This window comes from Heteronotia binoei, chromosome 3, assembly GCF_032191835.1.
Source record: "Heteronotia binoei isolate CCM8104 ecotype False Entrance Well chromosome 3, APGP_CSIRO_Hbin_v1, whole genome shotgun sequence".
Taxonomy (NCBI): Eukaryota; Metazoa; Chordata; class Lepidosauria; order Squamata; family Gekkonidae; genus Heteronotia; species Heteronotia binoei.
The window spans coordinates 47,877,033-47,893,821 of record NC_083225.1 but is presented as its reverse complement, the minus strand read 5'-3'; the positions used below and the strand labels follow the sequence as shown (position 1 = coordinate 47,893,821).

Genomic DNA, 16,789 nt, shown 5'->3' with positions numbered 1-16,789 from the left:
AGCTTAGAGGCAACATTGGTAGCCATGTCGGTATGCAGTTGAAGAGCTAAACTCAAGTCCGGTAGCACTTTAAAGACCTACAAAATTTTTGAAGTGTAAGTTTTCAAGGATCAAAGTACCCTTCATCAGGTAATGTTAACCTTTACAAAGTTTCAAACCTGAGCAAGTCATAACTGTAAATAAGTACATAAAAGTTGTTGGAACAACAAAATCCAGATGTTCTTGGAACAACAAAATCAGCTTTGAACTAACAAAAGCTTATACCCTGGAAAATTTTGTTGGTCTTTAAAGTGTGACTCGACTCACATTTTGTTCTGAACAGAATGAAGGACATCCAGCGAGTGCAGCCTCTGCTCCTCAGCCGAGGAGAGCGCGGGATAGAACATTGGTAGTGTGACCTCTAAGTTCAGATGGTAACTTGAGACTACCTTAGGAAGGAAAGCAACATCCGGTGCCAAAGACACCCTGTCAACATGGAAGGTGATGTAAGGAGGGTCAGAGCGCAAAGCTACCAGTTCACCCGCTCATTTACCTGAGGTGACAGCAACTAGGAGAACAGTCTTCCATGATAACAGATGCAACGGGCAGGTGGCTAGAGGTTCAAACGGTTTCCCCGTAAGCCTATCCAATACCAATGGAAGGTCGCAGGAAGAGGGAGGCACTCTGGAAGGTGGATATAACCGAAGCAAGCCCTTCAGGAAATGTTTAGTGTGCCCATGTGTGAACACAGACTTTCCTTCCACCTGGGCATGGTGCGCTGAGATCGCAGCCAAATAAACCCTAATAGAAGAGTGATTAAGGCCAGCATCTACCAGGGATAAAAGAAACTCAAAAACCTGTTCAAGTCCAGCACTCTGAGCTGGCACACCCTGCTCTCTGACAAAATTAGAAAACCTCAACCACTTGCTGCTGTAACAGCGGTGAGTTGAAAGCTTCCTACTATTCAGCAAGACGTGTCTGATTCTGCCGGAGAAGGCTGGAAGCTGATCCTCCAAGCTCTCAACTTCAGATCACATTGTGATGAAATAGGGACCCTCCCCCGAGCTAGTAAGAGGTCTGGTTCTGGAGGAAGCATGTGGTATTGATCCCCCCCCCCCCCGAAAGCTAGGAGGATCGGAAACCAGTTTTGTCTGAGCCACCAGGGAGCGATCAATATGCACTCTGGTCTCTCCCACATCAGCTTGTGGAGGACTCTGGTGAGGAGAAGCAATGGGGGGAAAAGATAGAGGAACTTGCTCCCCCACGGAAACAGGAGACCATCCCCCAGGGTTTTCAACAGTGGGTTTTTCCTCTCAGCATGATTTCACTGGATCTTAATTTCTAGTCTTCTTTTAATACTGCGACATAGGCGACCATTTTGGGGGGTTTTTTGTTTGTTTTGGAGCGTATCACTTTCCCATTCCAATTCCTCAGATGTCAGCAGAATCTCTTTAGCACTCAACTCCTGTAGGTTTGCAATTTCGCTAGCTTTCAGCATAAAACAACCCATTTGCTCTTTAATAAGCTGCATAAATGAGCCAAGATCCTGTCTCAGAGAAATATTTGATATCTTTTTATAAGACATTTCGCTAGGCAGTGCCATTTTTCTCTGACAGCAAACTCAATCTCTTAATCCAAATTGGAAAGTAGCTTCAAGATCTTGTTAAATCCACATTCCACGACAGCTCCAGCTGAGATTTCAAATGTTATCTCCTTTATGTTCAGATCATATTGCAGCCTAATAATAATCTCTTTAGTATATGTCCAATTATAATAGGAGTCGATTTTAGTAGTTGCATTCAATCCAATACTTAAGCTTGCTCGTAATTTTTCGAGGCCTCATTTCTCTTCCTTTGAGCTAGCCTCTCGTTGTTATGCAAAGTGACCCATTAGCCAGCGGTGTTGAGGAGTCACTTACTTGACAAGTAGAATTGTCACATTAGGAGTAGAAAAACGCTACATCAGGCGTACTGAGAAAAGCGAAAGCAAGAAAGCAGTCGGGCATTCTTTTTCTGCTGGTGCGCAAGCTTTTAATGGTTGTGGAGCCTCAGGACATACAGGAAACACAGGGGCAGCCGCCGCTGTACCCCTAACTCCCCGTAAAAGTTCCATGCCAAAGAAAAAAACCCTTCAGGACTTTCCTATGGGGGCATCACTTTTGTGACACCCCTCCAACAGCCAGACTCAGAGGTGCCACAGGAGGACGATCTGTGGAGCCCTCTGAAGCTAATATGACAGAGCCTAGAAGTCCAGCATCCGAAATTTCTGATAGAATATGAAGATGTTCAAGTCCCTCAGGTCCATAATTGGGCAGAGCCCACCGTCCTTTTGGGGATAGCAAAGTACCTCGAATCGAATCCCTGCCTTTTGAGAGGAGGTGGAACCAGTTCTATTGCCTGTTTGGCCAAGGGGTTCTGAACGTCTTCCAACAGGACTGGTGTAGGGTGAGTAATCACTAATTTTGAACATGGGGGAAGCTGAACAAATTCTATCACGTAGCCCTCCTCTATTATCCACAAGACCCATTTGTCGGTGGTAATAAGCCTCCATGCTGGTAGAAAACTGTGAAGGCGTGTAGGGCCAGAGGGGGGGGGGAGAAGGGTGGATGGTACGGAGGCCAAAGTCAAAGACCCTGCTTAGGGTTCTGAGAGCCCTTAGATTTAGCTGAGTGTGAGGGTGGTGAAGAAAATTTTGTTTTGCCCCTTGAATAAGGGCTCTTGTTGTCCTGTTGTGGAGTGCAAGGTTTCCATGACCTATCTGGTGACTTGGAAGGATATGGCTTCTTAAACCATTGTCTAGGGTTTGGGCAAGGTCGATTGGGACGAGATGTAGATGGAACTCCAAGATTTCTAGATGTCTTGATACTCTTGTCCATCTCTTGGAGGACGGAATCTGTGGTAGAACTAAAAAGTCCTACCCCCTCAAATAGAAGATCCTCAACCCACGATCTCGTGTCCAAGTGCAGTGCCATAGATCGAAGCCAGGAGTGATGTCTCAAGGTTACTGCTGATGTCAAAGTTTCAGCTGCAGTATCGACCATATGTTTGGACGCCGTCAGTTGCTACTTTGACAAAAGCAATGCAGTTTCCTTGCAGAGGCTTGTTTCTCGTCCAGCAGGGAGGCCAGAAGTGGTGTAAGCTGCTCCCAAAAGGAATAATGGTACCTGGCCATGCATGCAGAGTAGTTGTAGATCTTTATGCCTACGCACCTGCGGAGTAGAAGTGCCTGCCAAAATTGTCCAGTCTCTTACCCTCCTTATCGGGAGGTGTAGAATGAGTTTTCTTGGCCTTGAACGAAGATGCGACGACAACTGAGTTGGGGCGAGGATGTCTGAATAAGTACTCCGCCCCTTGTTCCTGAATTCTATACATGTGGTCCAATCTCCTAGAGGAGATAGGGGTTGAAGCCGGCTTCGCCCATGGTTCTTTAATAGCCGGCTGTATAACCTTGGTCACAGGTAGGGCTATGGGTGTAGATGTGTCTCTCTGAATAATATCAAACACCATGTCGTCTATCACAGGCTGGGGCTGAACCGTAGACAATGAGAGAGCTTGGGCCAGTCTTTTTATAAGCTCCCCATAGGAGTTTAAATCCTCCGAAGGAGAGATGGGAAGATCCTTAGTTGTCCTTTGCTCCAGAGATTGCTCTGAGTGGTGTTCATCGTCCGACTCCAGTGCCGATGGGGAAGAAGAGTCACTACCCTCCAAGCATTCAGGCAAATGCGGCGCTTCTTGGGTGTGTTCTGGCATGTGAGGCTGGGAAGTGCTGGCCCTCAGTCACAATTCCGGCATTGATGTCGAGGTTGAGGGTTTGCTCAGGGCCGATCAATACAACACCTTGGAGCGATGGGAAGCCTCCGACCGTTGGTCCCAATCTGGGTTCTGCGGGCAATACCAAGAGTACGGTGCCTGGTAGGGAAAACCTCCGAAGGGGTACAACCAAGGCCGTGGGTCCCAGTTCAGTAGTGGAATCGGGCAACGAAAGGAATCAGGCTGCTCTCGTCCCCTATCCTGCTGCTCATCAGGTTTAGCGACCGGTGTTGATATGTCTCTCGATCGTGGGGTGTTGACCTCCGATGGCGAAGTGGAGTCCGTGCCTCTATATGATATAGCCTTCGATGAGATCGATCGTTGTGTTAGATCGATCTCTGGTTCGGAGCCGGAGAGGGAAACCGGCTGTGGGTTGCTCGGTCCCAAGGGGCTTTTCGATCGTGCCGGCGAGGCCAGGATTCGCTTTGACGGTATTGGCTGCATGATCTTCAGGTCCAAGCGCTTCTTCAGCGGCAGAGAAGGAGTGCGTTGTTCTACATGCTGTTGCTTCTCCTTCCGCTTTTTCGGCTCCTGCAAGGAGCGCTCCCCTTCTCCCTTAGCCTTCTTGGCTGGAGTGGAAGAATCGGAAGCTGACACCAAGTCCGCGCGCTTGGCGGGGGGCAGTCGGTGTGAAAAAGTTGAGTCTGCTGACTCGTCATTGATGGCAACGTCGGTATCAATGAGGCAGTAGTCGCTGTTGACGTCGAAGTTGCCATTTGCAGGGTCAGGGCTGACTTAAGCAGGGCTGCCGAAAGTCTGGCCGCTCTGTTCTTCCTGGTCTGCCTTGAAAACTTGGAGCACTGGTGGCAGGACTCTACCCTATGTCCTTCTCCCATCCACAGTAGGCAAAGGGAATGTCCGTCCAGAGGAGGAATTTTACTCCTGCACTGATGACAGCACTTGAAGAATCCCCAGCGCTTTTCCATTGACAAAACAGGGAAAAGGGGGGGGGGGAGACCGCAAAGGGTCGGAAAAACCAACTAACTACTAGTTTATTTTTAAAAAACAACAACAACAACTAGAACTATAACTAAGAATACCCGGTTAAAGGCAAGAAAGGTAAGTACCGACTGGAGAAGCCGAAACGTGACTGTCCGACTCGGTGGTCAAAAAGGAATTGGCGCGATCTCTGCGCTGTCCCGGGAGCATGTGTGGTGGGGGCTTTGTGCATGCTCATGGGATGCTGGCACATTAAAATCCCAGTCTTGGGTACTACCGATCGGGGATCAGCGCTGATGCTTCATCCCATGGGTGTGAAGCACAGAGACCACGAAAAAGATCACCATGGGGTTCAAGGAGGCAAATGTAATTAGAGACTGATAGTGCAATCCTATATAGAGTTATCCCAGTCTAAGTGCATGGATTTCAAATGGCTTAAGCTACAGTCTCATCAATTGCACTGTTAGTAATGAAAAACGAGTATTCTAATAAAAGACTACCTAAGCAGCCTTTGAAGGATCCAACTTCCTGTTCCCCAGAAAAAGCATCCTGGTAAGTGAATTAATGAAGGAAATTAGAAAATGCACACTGAATTACATCCGTCTGCTGCTTGGTATCTCCTAATGGATGAGAACAATTGCACAGCACTAATAATATATTCACTTTGGACAAGCAAGACTCTTACCTGTTTTATAGCTGTTACAGTGATGACAAAGAAAAGTGGAAGCCCACTTGTCACGGGACTAGTTGGTGTATCAATAATTAACTGCAAAACAAAGAATTATTATACCATTTTACAGAACAAAAATTGAAAAGTAAATACAGTGAATTCAACTGATTTTTTAAATTAAAAAATCTGGTTCAACGCTTTTTTTTTTAAGTTCCAAATTTTGCCAAAGTATTATGCAATGGCTGTAATTAAACAACAAGAATAGTAAGCTGCAACCTAATAAACACCCCATAAACCTTTTGGCAACATGGGGGAAAAGTTCTACAAAGTTGATCTCTGACCAGAAAACCACAGTCCAAAAGGCTAATTTACATTTTAAAAAATCTAGTTTTGTCACCATGTGCACTCTCAACTGAGTCCAGCAGTCAATTATGGTTCCATGACAAGCATATCTACATGAAGGTATTTGCAAAATAAATAAATAAATAAATAAAAAGCTTGTCAATATCACACTTTATATTTTTTAGTTAGAAGAAGAAGAGATTGGATTTATACCCTGCCCTTCACTTGAAGTCTCAGTGCCGCTTACAATCTCCTTTCCCTTACCCTCTGCACAACAGACACCCTGTGAGGAAGGTGGGGCTGAGAGAGATCTCCCAGAACCAATCTTGAGAGGAACAGCACTGAGAAAGTTACGAATGACCCACGGTCATACCAAAAGGTGCAGGTGGAGGGGTGGGGAATCAAACCTGGTTCTTCCAGATTAGAGCGGGCAGTTAACCACCACACCAAACTGGCTCTCTTCTACACCAAACTGGCTCTCACTTAACTTAGCTTAAGCAATCACCTAAAAATATTATGCATGAAGGAGTCTTGAAGTTCTACAGTGATAGCAGTGCAAACAACAGCCACAACTGCTAAAAGAAGCGCCATATATATGACAATCTAAGTGTATAACTACACCCTTCTGCTCCATAGTCTTCACAGCTCTGAATTCATTTAGGACACATTTTAGTTACAGGTATTGGGCAAGACTTTTTTTTCTGTTTGAAAGCCTAAAAAGCGGCTGCCAATTGGACTAAACTATACTGAACTATATGGGCCAACAGCATGACTCTGTAAAAAGCAGTCTCATATGTTTGGATGCTCATTTACGATCCTTGAACAATTTTGGCTCACACTTAGAAGCTTTACTTGGAAATGTCATTAAATATACTTGCTAACTGATTCAAAATATAAGATGTAAAATGTCATTGATTATTGTGGGACAAAAATTTCATCTAAAGAACTGAAATGCTTTCTGCAAACTATTAACTGACATATCAAAATTAACATACTCTAAAACTTTTAATTTTAAAAAGTTCTTCTCAAGATTGAACTAAGCAAAAAAACCCCAAAACCCTGGACAAGGATATTGTATTAAAAACTGAACAAAATGAAATATCTTACCTGTACAAGAAAAATTATAAGAAAATAAAAGTTTGCTATTCTTCGGAACTGCTCAAATAAATTCTTCGGTACAAAGTTCCAAAAAGTGTACTAGAAGAAACAGATAAGGGCTTATGACAATACATTATTTTTAAAAAGACACGATGCAGCAAGTTTACTTATTACTGATGATGAAAAAAGAAAAACAGCTAGTTCAGAGAAAATTATTAATCAGATCTAAATATTGGTTTATAATGGAGTTAAGCATGACCAACCTTCTCTGGATTATTACCACAGTATAATAATTTCTTGCTACGAGTAAATACAGAACATAGCTGCAAAATAATCTAATGATCATAAGCAAATTTGATACACTGAGACAAGAAGGCAGTACTGATAAGCAGTGTGGTATTATGAAGAGCAGGAAATAGAATACATCTTTCTGAGTATGGCTGTGATGTTTATTTGGAAGGAATTCGTTGGAAGAAGGAATGCACTGAGTTGCAGGTTGAGGAAATGAAAGGAACTAAATTATTATTGCTACTTGCAGCGATAGAAGAGACAGTGCAGAGCATGTCAAGGTCCCAGCAACAAACAAAAGTCATTTTTTGGAAATCTGGGAAGAGTGTGGTATTTATCTGGGTGTCCAGCTCATGCAGGAAGATACCAGGAAAAGGTCTTTTTTTTTAAATCTAGGAAGGATTTGGTATGGGTGGCCAGATCAGGAAGGAAGCTAGAGACAGCTGGGAGACCATCTAAGATGGCTAGAAACTTACAAGACAACTGACATACATAATCCACATAGACTCAATGGATTTTGTATTTCCCTCCTCCTCTCAGATTGTTTCAACAAAACCACTTTTAAGGTGGCCAAATTTGTGCCTCTGTATGGTCCACAAGGAAGCAACTGGTTAAAATGTTGTTTATTAATTATGTCTGCACTATTGACATCAGCCTTATTTTATGGCTCTGAAATCTTATTGTGTACAGATGTGCTGGTGACGGCGCAATCCTCTTTGGGGAGTAAACCCTCCTGAATAAATCTGAGTAGGATTCTGAGATCTGTTTAGGATTACTCTCTGAATGGAGTTCCGCCTCTCACCTTCCCCACTTTGAGAATGTGTGCCTAAGTGATTAGGGAAGCTTTCAATAGGCCACAACCTAGCTCAGGCAAGCCACCTGCTAGACATTCCCTGGCCTCTTTATTCTGCTTTCAGTGACAACTGAAGATGTTTCTATCTACTTGAAACCAAAAGCTGGATCCATAGTGCCAAGGCAATATCTTATGCATCACTGCCAATATCTTATGCATCAAAATTCCTAACAGCTATTATTAATATTCCATGTCAAGCTAGTTAGCATTACTGACATGCCTTTAAGCGAATGAACTCTAATATGACCTCCTAGTAACATTTCCACTACATGTGAAGTCAGTAACACAATCAGACAGCTCTTCTGACATGATTTTCTGCCCATGTGCAGCTAAAGTGAATCTGTTATCAGGTTTCCTTTCAGATTAAACTCTTTCAGACAAAATGAATAAAAAATAATATAGATAAGAACTATATGGTGTGTGTGTATATATATGTGTGTGTGTATACACACACACTAGAAAGGCCACTTTCAGGGCCTCCTTGTTATGTTTAATTGTTTTTATTACTCTGAGTAGACTACCATGGCATGGTTAGGATCAGGGGTGGAATTCTAGCAGGAGCTCCTTTGCATATTAGGCCACACACCCCTGATGTAGCCAATTCTATAAGAGCTTGAAAGGCTCTTATTTCAGGGCCTACTGTAAGCTCATGGAGGATTGGCTACATCAGGGGTATGTGGCATAATATGCAAAGGAGTTCCTGCTACAAAAAAAGCCCTGGTTAGGATGATTTCTCATGGGTCTTTTAGGGTTGCGAAATTTGGATTGGGAAGTTCCCGGGAGATTTGGTGGAGGAATCTCAGCAGGGTATAATGCCATAGAATCCACTTTCCAGAGCAGCCATTTTCTCAAAAGAACATATCTCTGTTGTCTAATATTTCCAGGAGATCTCCAGGCCCTGCTGGACTCTGCTCTTCACAAAATGGTCTGTTTAGGAGAGCACTGAATTTGTACTTATTTACAGTTCACTTTTCTTGCTAAGACTCCTCCTCTTTCTATAACCATAGCCTCCCCCCCCCCACCCATGGCTACAGGCCTAAGCCTCTGTCTTCAGAGGCATTTTATTTTTGTACAGTTTTTATTTTTGCACCATAATTTTTAGACAAGCCAGAGACAGTTCAACTATTTGTAAATTCAATGGTAGAAATCAATGTTGTGGTTTTTAATTTTAATACATGTCTGAACAGCTGTTGATAAAAAAAGTAGCTTCCTAACCCTAACAGAGGAATTATGGCACCAAATCTGGTCTTCACCTAGTCTGACTTCAAAATCCCTAAACATTCAATTACAAAGCCAGAAATTACTTCTATGCTGGTACTTAACCCCAGTACGCTTAAGTCGTACTTCAAATAACCAATCTCCACTGTTGGAAGGCTTGTGGTGCTATTGGCACACATGTGGTAGCAATGTAAAGTTGTAAATGACTTTTGGACTGGAGTACTGTCTCTTTTTTTTTTGTTTAAAACCACTCATTGTGATGTACCAAAAAGACTGGAATTATTACTTTTAGGCCTCTGGCAAAATGTAAAGATCCCTCAAAACAGAAAAAAACCCTGATTTCTACTTTGTTAACAGTTGCTAAAATGGTAATCGCAAGGGAGTGGAAAACCCCCATTCCTCTGAAGATAAGAAGAAGATTTTGGATTTATATCCCGCCCTCCACTCCGAAGAGTCTCAGAGCGGCTCACAATCTCCTCTACCTTCCTCCCCCACAACAGACACCCTGTGAGGTGGGTGGGGCTGGAGAGGGCTCTCACAGCAGCTGCCCTTTCAAGGACAACCTCTGCCAGAGCTATGGCTGACCCAAGGCCATTCCAGTAAGTGCAAGTGGAGGAGTGGGGAATCAAACCTGGTTCTCCCAGATAAGAGTCTGCACACTTAACCACTACACCAAACCGGCTCTCCTTCCTAGAGTTCTAAGTAGTTGGTATAACAAGATCTGGGAAATTTATGCTATGGATAAAATAGCTGATAGTATGGCTGAATTACAAAGCTCCTAGAGGAACATATCCATTATGACTAAGTGGTTTATATTCCTTAAGGCATCTTTCCATTTGTATTCTATTGTTCTATTACAAGATCTCACATACCACAATGTTTACATGATATCATAACTATATTGAGGCTGCAACATGTGAGAATTTTGTTTTATGGATTTTGTTCTTAATTCTTCTGTATATATGGAAGATGGTCTAATTTTCTGTATATGTGTTTATGGATCTGGATTCTAACTAAAATTGTTATTGTTATCTTTTTATATGCCTAATAAAACTATATATATATATATATATATAGAGAGAGAGAGAGAGAGAGAGAGAGAGAGAGAGAGAAGCTCTGGAAGCAACAAATACACTGTTAGTGAAAACTAAAATTTGACATAACAAAATAGATGTAATAGGCAAACCAGGGGAAAATACACTACCTTTGAGGATACTATTCTGTTATCTGGATACCTTTGTGGAATGTATGCTTCAGTGCCTGGAGGGGGTTCACGATGCCCAATATATATCGTCCTATTGTCCACCCAGTTCTCTTCTCCAGCACACTGTGAAAGAAAGAATGTGTCATTTCAGTCCACCCAGTCGTTCTGAACATATGAGTCATACACTGAACAGGCTAGTTCTATCTCTCACCATCAATACAACCTTCATTCTCATATAGCTGTCAAAATTTCATCTCCCAAGTATCTACTTATCTTTTCTTGAGGAATACATAGGTGACACACAGGAGTGAGCTGTCACAATCCTGCATCTAATAGCCTTCACTAAGCCCCTAAAGCAATAAAGACAAACCCATACAATTCAAATCACTTACCTTTTAAAACAAGTTTTAATATACTTTGTCTTTGCATTACTTCCATTTTTAAAAGCATAATCCATTTATCTAAATCTTGATGGCAAATACATTTTCCCAGATATGTAGACTGCAGTTCACCCTGATATGAAGACATATTAACATGCCCCAAAACCCCACAATTGTTAAAGGAAAGGGATGGGACAGTGTTAATTAGGATTCAGACCCAGATTCATAGTGGGTTTAAATCTGAGCAAAATTTACAAACTTTACAGAGTGAAGTGGTTAGATATATACTGTAAAGAAATGTTGAAATTTAAGTCTGCAAGAAAATATAAGAAATGTGTTTCTCCTGTTCTTTTGATGCAAATGCAACATCTGAAGTACACCTAATTTCAGCTTCCCCTCTGGTTTCCATCTCTAAGCAACTCTAGACATTGTCAAGGCTTCTATACCCTGATTAGTGTCAGACACTGGGGTTGGAGAAGAGTCTGAAGAAGGTGAAGAAGCATATGGAGGGAAGGAAGGAAGCAGAAAAAGGGAAGGCAAACCAGGGTGGAATAGGAAAGGAGAGGCGGGTGGTATGGAGAGAGAAAAGAAAAGCGGAAAGGCTTTGATGGCTACCAAGTTAAGGGAAAGCTGAAGACAAGAGTTGGGGAAACAGAAAGGGAGGAGAGAAAGGGAGGAGGCAGCAGGGAAAGGAGGCCGTGGAGACTGTCTGGGAGAAGGAAAGAGAAAAAAATGGCCAGATCTTGAGGATGGGACAGAGATGTCTCCATGAGAGAGATCTTGGAGTTGTGGTAGATAACTCACTGAAAATGTCAAAACAGTGTGTGGTTGCAGTAAAAAAGGCCAACACCATGCTGGGAATTATTAGGAAGGGAACTGAAAACAAATCAGCCAGTATCATAATGTCCCTGTATAAATCGATGGTGCGGTCTCATTTGGAATACTGTGTACAATTCTGGTCACTGCACCTCAAAAAGGATATTATAGCATTGGAAAAAGTCCAGAAAGGGCAACTAGAATGATTAAAGGTTTGAAACACTTTCCCTATGAAGAAAAGTTAAAACACTTGGGGCTCTTTAGCTTGGAGAAACATAGACTGTGGGGTGACATGATAGAGGTTTACAAGATTATGCATGGGATGGAGAAAGTAGAGAAAGAAGTACTTTTCTCCCTTTCTCACAATACAAGAATTCGTGGGCATTCGATGAAATTGCTGAGCAGTCAGGTTAAAATGGATAAAAGGAAGTACTTCTTGACCCAAAGGGTGATTAACATGTGGAATTCACTGCCACAGGAGGTGGTGGTGGCTACAAGCATAGCCAGCTTCAAGAGGAGATTGGATAAAAATATGGAGCATATTATTGGAACTGTCTGGGGCAGTGATGCTCTGTTTTCTTGGTGCTTGGGGGGAGACAAAGTGGAAGGGCTTCCAGCCCCAGTTATGAACCTCCTGATGGCACTTGGGGGGGGCGGGGTTTGGCCACTGTGTGACACAGAGTGTTGGACTGGATGGACCATTGGCCTGATCAAACATGTCTTCTCTTATGTTCTTATGAGGACTTTTACACCCTGCACTTGTAGATACAGATGTAGATGTACAATTTGCAGTTTTCAGCTAGAGTCATTCTCAATCTGAAGCACAAGTCTGGGGTAGAAACTTCTCTTTAAAGATAGTAAGATATTTATGCTACAGGAGCTACAATTCCATGAGCTAGCACATGCTATACATTTAAAAGGTCCTAGTTGCGATTCCTGGCATTTAACAGTCAAAGCATTTCAGTATTTAGCTGTTGATAAAGACCTTTCTCTCGTATGAGTTAAAACAGATCTGTAAGTCCATCTGAAAGATCTGCTAACACCTTCCATGTTTTACACAGTTCATCACAAAACAAAACACCCATATACATAGATAATTGCCATTACCTGTCTGGATAAAGGCAGCAAGCAGAACAATATTCAACCAAAGTTGTCCAGCATAACAGAATTTGGGCTATGCATTATTAAAAAACCATTATTACAACAGAGAACATCTCTTCTCATTAAGGAACTACATATATACATTGGTAGTAGAACAACAATGGGCTCTTTAGCTTAATGCCAAAGATCACTTTCCCCAACACAAAGAGCAGCCCATTTTCCCTATCTAACCTCTACTGTTTCATTTAGAAAGTGACACTGACAACTCTACAAAAAAAAAAAAGGTAAGGAAGTGGCTGGAGCAGTGAGGTGTATCCTATGTTTTTTACGCTATTACTTAAGTCCATTAAATGTACATCCAAGAAACCATAAATAAACCTAAGCATTATAAGTTTCTAATAATAACCTGAAGCTCGATGTACCGAAACCCCGCTTCATTGGCACTATCAATGAGGAAGCATTACTTATGGTCTCTTTTCGCTTCAGCACTGTCAGCAAAATATAGAATCCTCAAGCTTGTAAAAATCCATTAAGCTGTCTTTATTTCACATACAAAGGACATCTTCAAGAATCTTATCTTCATCAAAATTGAATGGTCAAGAAATAACGATTTATATATGACTTTGTGTCTCAGTTTAAGGACATGAAAGTTTAGCATCACAGAAAACTTAAAAATAGGAGGAGACGTAAATGTTCAAAAGCAGTGCAGAAACATTATCAGCTTGCTAGTTAAGATTTAAGCATTTATAGGGTATCTTTTTTGTAAATGGCAGATTTAGGAAACTTGAGAAAAGAGAAGCCATCAATAAAATTCTTATTAATATTATCGAAGATGGATTATTGTGTTGGCCCTGCATAGCAAAAACCTAAATACTAACCATTTTATTGCAGCACAAACTTTCACGAACTAGTCCACAAAAGCTTAAATCACAAAAAAAGTTCCATATGTAAAGTGCCTTACGTCCAAGATATTAACTGTAAAACATGAACTTGTTACAAAAGTAAAAAATGCTGTTTTACAGCTTGAGAACTCAGTGACTTGGCTCGATGCATGCACAAAGATTAGTTTTTGCATCCATCTCCAGAACTCTGTCCACTGGATCACATTAGTCTATTTGACAAAAGTACCATGAAACATTCTTTCAAGAAGACAAAAACAGAAGGAATCAATTCTAGTTTTTTCCTGCGTGGAATAAACAGAAGCTATGATGACAGCTTAGATTGGAAACGGGGGAACACAGTGAATGGTTAACTTGCTCATGCCCAGTGTTTCTGTTTAAAATAAAAGAATTTTGGAGTACTACTACTGTGCAATTCTATGGAGAATTATTTTAGCCTAATGAAAAAGAGCAGGTGCGCCTTTAAGTGTGATGATCCCATGCCATATAAGATGTTAAAGCACCTTGATTTGTACCCAGAAACAAATTAGAAGCCAATGCAGATAGGCCAAGACTGAACTGATAGTGTCCATACAACCCATCCCAGTCAATATGCTGTGGCTGCATTATTCTGAACCAAATGAAGTTTCTGAACATTTCAGTTCAAGGGCAGTACCACATAGAGTGCACTGTGATAATATAGATCACGGGTGGCCAAACTTGCTTAACTTAAGAGCCACAGAGAATAAATTTCAGATGTTTGAGAGCTGTAAGACATGAACATCAGATTTTTTAGAGCCACAAGACAGATGGACGGAAGGAAGGAAGGATAGATGGGTGGAGGGAGGGAGAGGTGGAAAGAAAGTAACTTTAACTTCAAATGTATTCTCCAAGCTGCTGGCTGGCTCTGCTTGGAGAAGTGATTTAAAGAGACAAATGCCTTCTTCAAGCTGGCCAATGGGGAACCACACAATAAGTGTGGAAGAGCCACATTTGGTTCCTGAGCTACAGTTTGGCCACTTGCTGATATAGATGTAATTAAGGCCTGTACCAAAGTGGCAAGATTTTTTTCTGCTCACTAGTGACAACCCAGCCCAAATCTCTGAATAACCTCTGCCAGAGGTTAACTGCTGAAAAGCATAGGGGACAAGATGGAGCCTTGCAGGACCCCACAGGCCAAAGACCTGAAAACAATCTCCCAACACTACTTTCTGAAACCTATCCTCCAAGCAGAACTGGAACCACAGCAAAATGGAATCTCCAAGTCCCAACCCAGAAAAACAGTCCAAAAGGATACCAATGGTATCAAAAAAACATTGAGAGGTCCTGGGAAATCAACAGAATTGCATTCCTTCTGTCCATATCCCAGCACAGGTCATCCATCAGAGCAAACCAGTTTGTTTCAGTCTCATAGTCAGGCCTGAAACCAGATCAGAAAGGACCCAAACAATCCATCTCATCCAAGAATGTTTAAAGGTGTCCAAGCCACCACTGATTCAGTCATCTTACTCAAGAATAGAACATTGAAGACTGGTTAATGGTTACTGAAAGTAAGCATCTCTGCAGTGGATGCACCACGGCCTGTTTCAAGGCTGGGTTGACCAACCCCTCTTCTCAAGGAGGTATTGCATGACTTTTGAACCCCTTTGAACTCTCTACAAAGATGACTAAAGTTATGAAGGCTTTCAGGACCACGTAAACAGTATTTTATTTTATTTACTTTGTTTATAGTCTCCTTCTTTTATAGAGACTCAAGGCAAATTACAAAATAAGAAAAATCCAATTCAATTAGACAACAAGGGCCTCCAATAAACAATGCAGTAGGACTCAAACAATAACAAAACACAAACTAAAAACTGTCTAAGTCATGACAAGTGCCATTATGCGGTTAAGTGGGTTGAAAAGGTAGAAGACAATGCAGCAGCAGGAGTAAATATTGCAGTAGAGCAGTGTTTCTCATTTGCAGGGTCATGACCCGGTACTGGCCCACGGAAGCCTCACTCCCGGGTCACAAGAAAAGCCAAAGCTAGCCCCACCCCCAGCAAAGCTAGCCCCGCCCTGTCTGTGTTATGCAGAGAGGAGATGGGCTGCTTCTCCTTCCTTCTCCCTTGCTCCCACTGTTTGAGAGAAAAGCTAGCATCCACTGGCACTTTAGACCCATGAAACGTTCTTCAAGGTATGAGCTTTCATGTGCCTTGCAGTATGTTCTTTTGGAGAGATTTTCCCGGGAGGCCTGGGTGGCAAAGAAGGGTGTGTATGTTTTTTTCAGCCAGGAGGGGTGGGGAGTGAGCATTCCAATAGCTATTTTTTTTAACCAAACGACCCCTGGGCAGAATTTTTGCTGGCTAGGGTCATCTGATGGTGAGGAAGGTTTTTTTTTCTTTCCTCCCCCCCTCCTTCTTTCTTTCTTTCCCTGCAAGTGATGCTCTGTCTATATTCTTGGTGCTGGGAGGGGGGGAAACAACAGTGGGAGGGCTTCTAGTGCCCTGGCCCCACTGGTGGACATTCTGGTGCTCTTTGGGCACTGTATAAGGGAATTTTGGACTGGCCTGATCCAACATGGCTCCTCTTAAGTTTTTTTTTCCTTTCCATGTCTTCATTTTCCTTTCCTTCCATTTCATTCTTTCCCTTTCTCTCCTTCCATTTTTAATGGATGAAACTTTTCTGTTCATCATACTGTTGTTGCAGACATAGGAGCTCTGCCAATGAAAAGTTGGCACCCCCAGTTGTAGTCAGGTGGCCTTCTATGAGATCTCTGTGAGTGAGAGTAAGAGGTGTGGGGCAGAAGGAGATTATTGGAGATTACTGCAGTATATCTCACACTGGAAGAGATGGTACTATGAACTTGGCACCATTTTACTGGTCCTGCTTTTAACAGCTGTCTGACACCAAAATTAAACTCCTCCTGTAGATATTAAAAAGGATGAAAGTAGTTCACTACTAAGTATCTGCACAGCAGGTTGCTTTTAAAAGCATGGGAAACACAGCCAGTAAAAAGCTGCAAGCCCCTCATAGATATCCTTTTTGGGATAACTGCAGAAAAGCTTGTATGAACTTCATATAACTTGAAATTAATTCATTAATTGCAATACAATTCTCTACTACCTTTCACAGCAATTTCCCCATGTTTCAACCAAAGAAAAGTATGAAAAATAGCTGTCAAAAGATTTTCTTGTAGCTTGAGGCAGGGTTCCAGTAGCAGTAGCTGAAGGAA

General features: G+C 42.2%; 1 protein-coding gene across 11 annotated transcripts in view; it reads right to left on the bottom strand.

Moving 5' to 3' along the window:
- Positions 1-16,789, bottom strand: part of ATP11A (ATPase phospholipid transporting 11A) — a 274,169-nt gene that overhangs the window by 184,730 nt on the left and 72,650 nt on the right. For 10 of the 11 annotated variants that reach the window (XR_009555173.1, XR_009555172.1, XM_060233726.1 and 7 more), the window contains exons 2-4: positions 10,401-10,523; positions 6,847-6,936; positions 5,413-5,493 (exon numbers count right to left, since the gene is read on the bottom strand). Coding sequence is in view for 8 of the 11 variants with exons in the window: in XM_060233726.1 (XP_060089709.1) it covers positions 5,413-5,493; positions 6,847-6,936; positions 10,401-10,523 (294 nt within the window). In the remaining 3 variants the exon portion in view is untranslated. Of the gene's footprint in view, positions 1-5,412; positions 5,494-6,846; positions 6,937-10,400; positions 10,524-16,789 lie in introns of those variants that run through there. The other variant, XM_060233733.1, reaches the window with a different exon arrangement.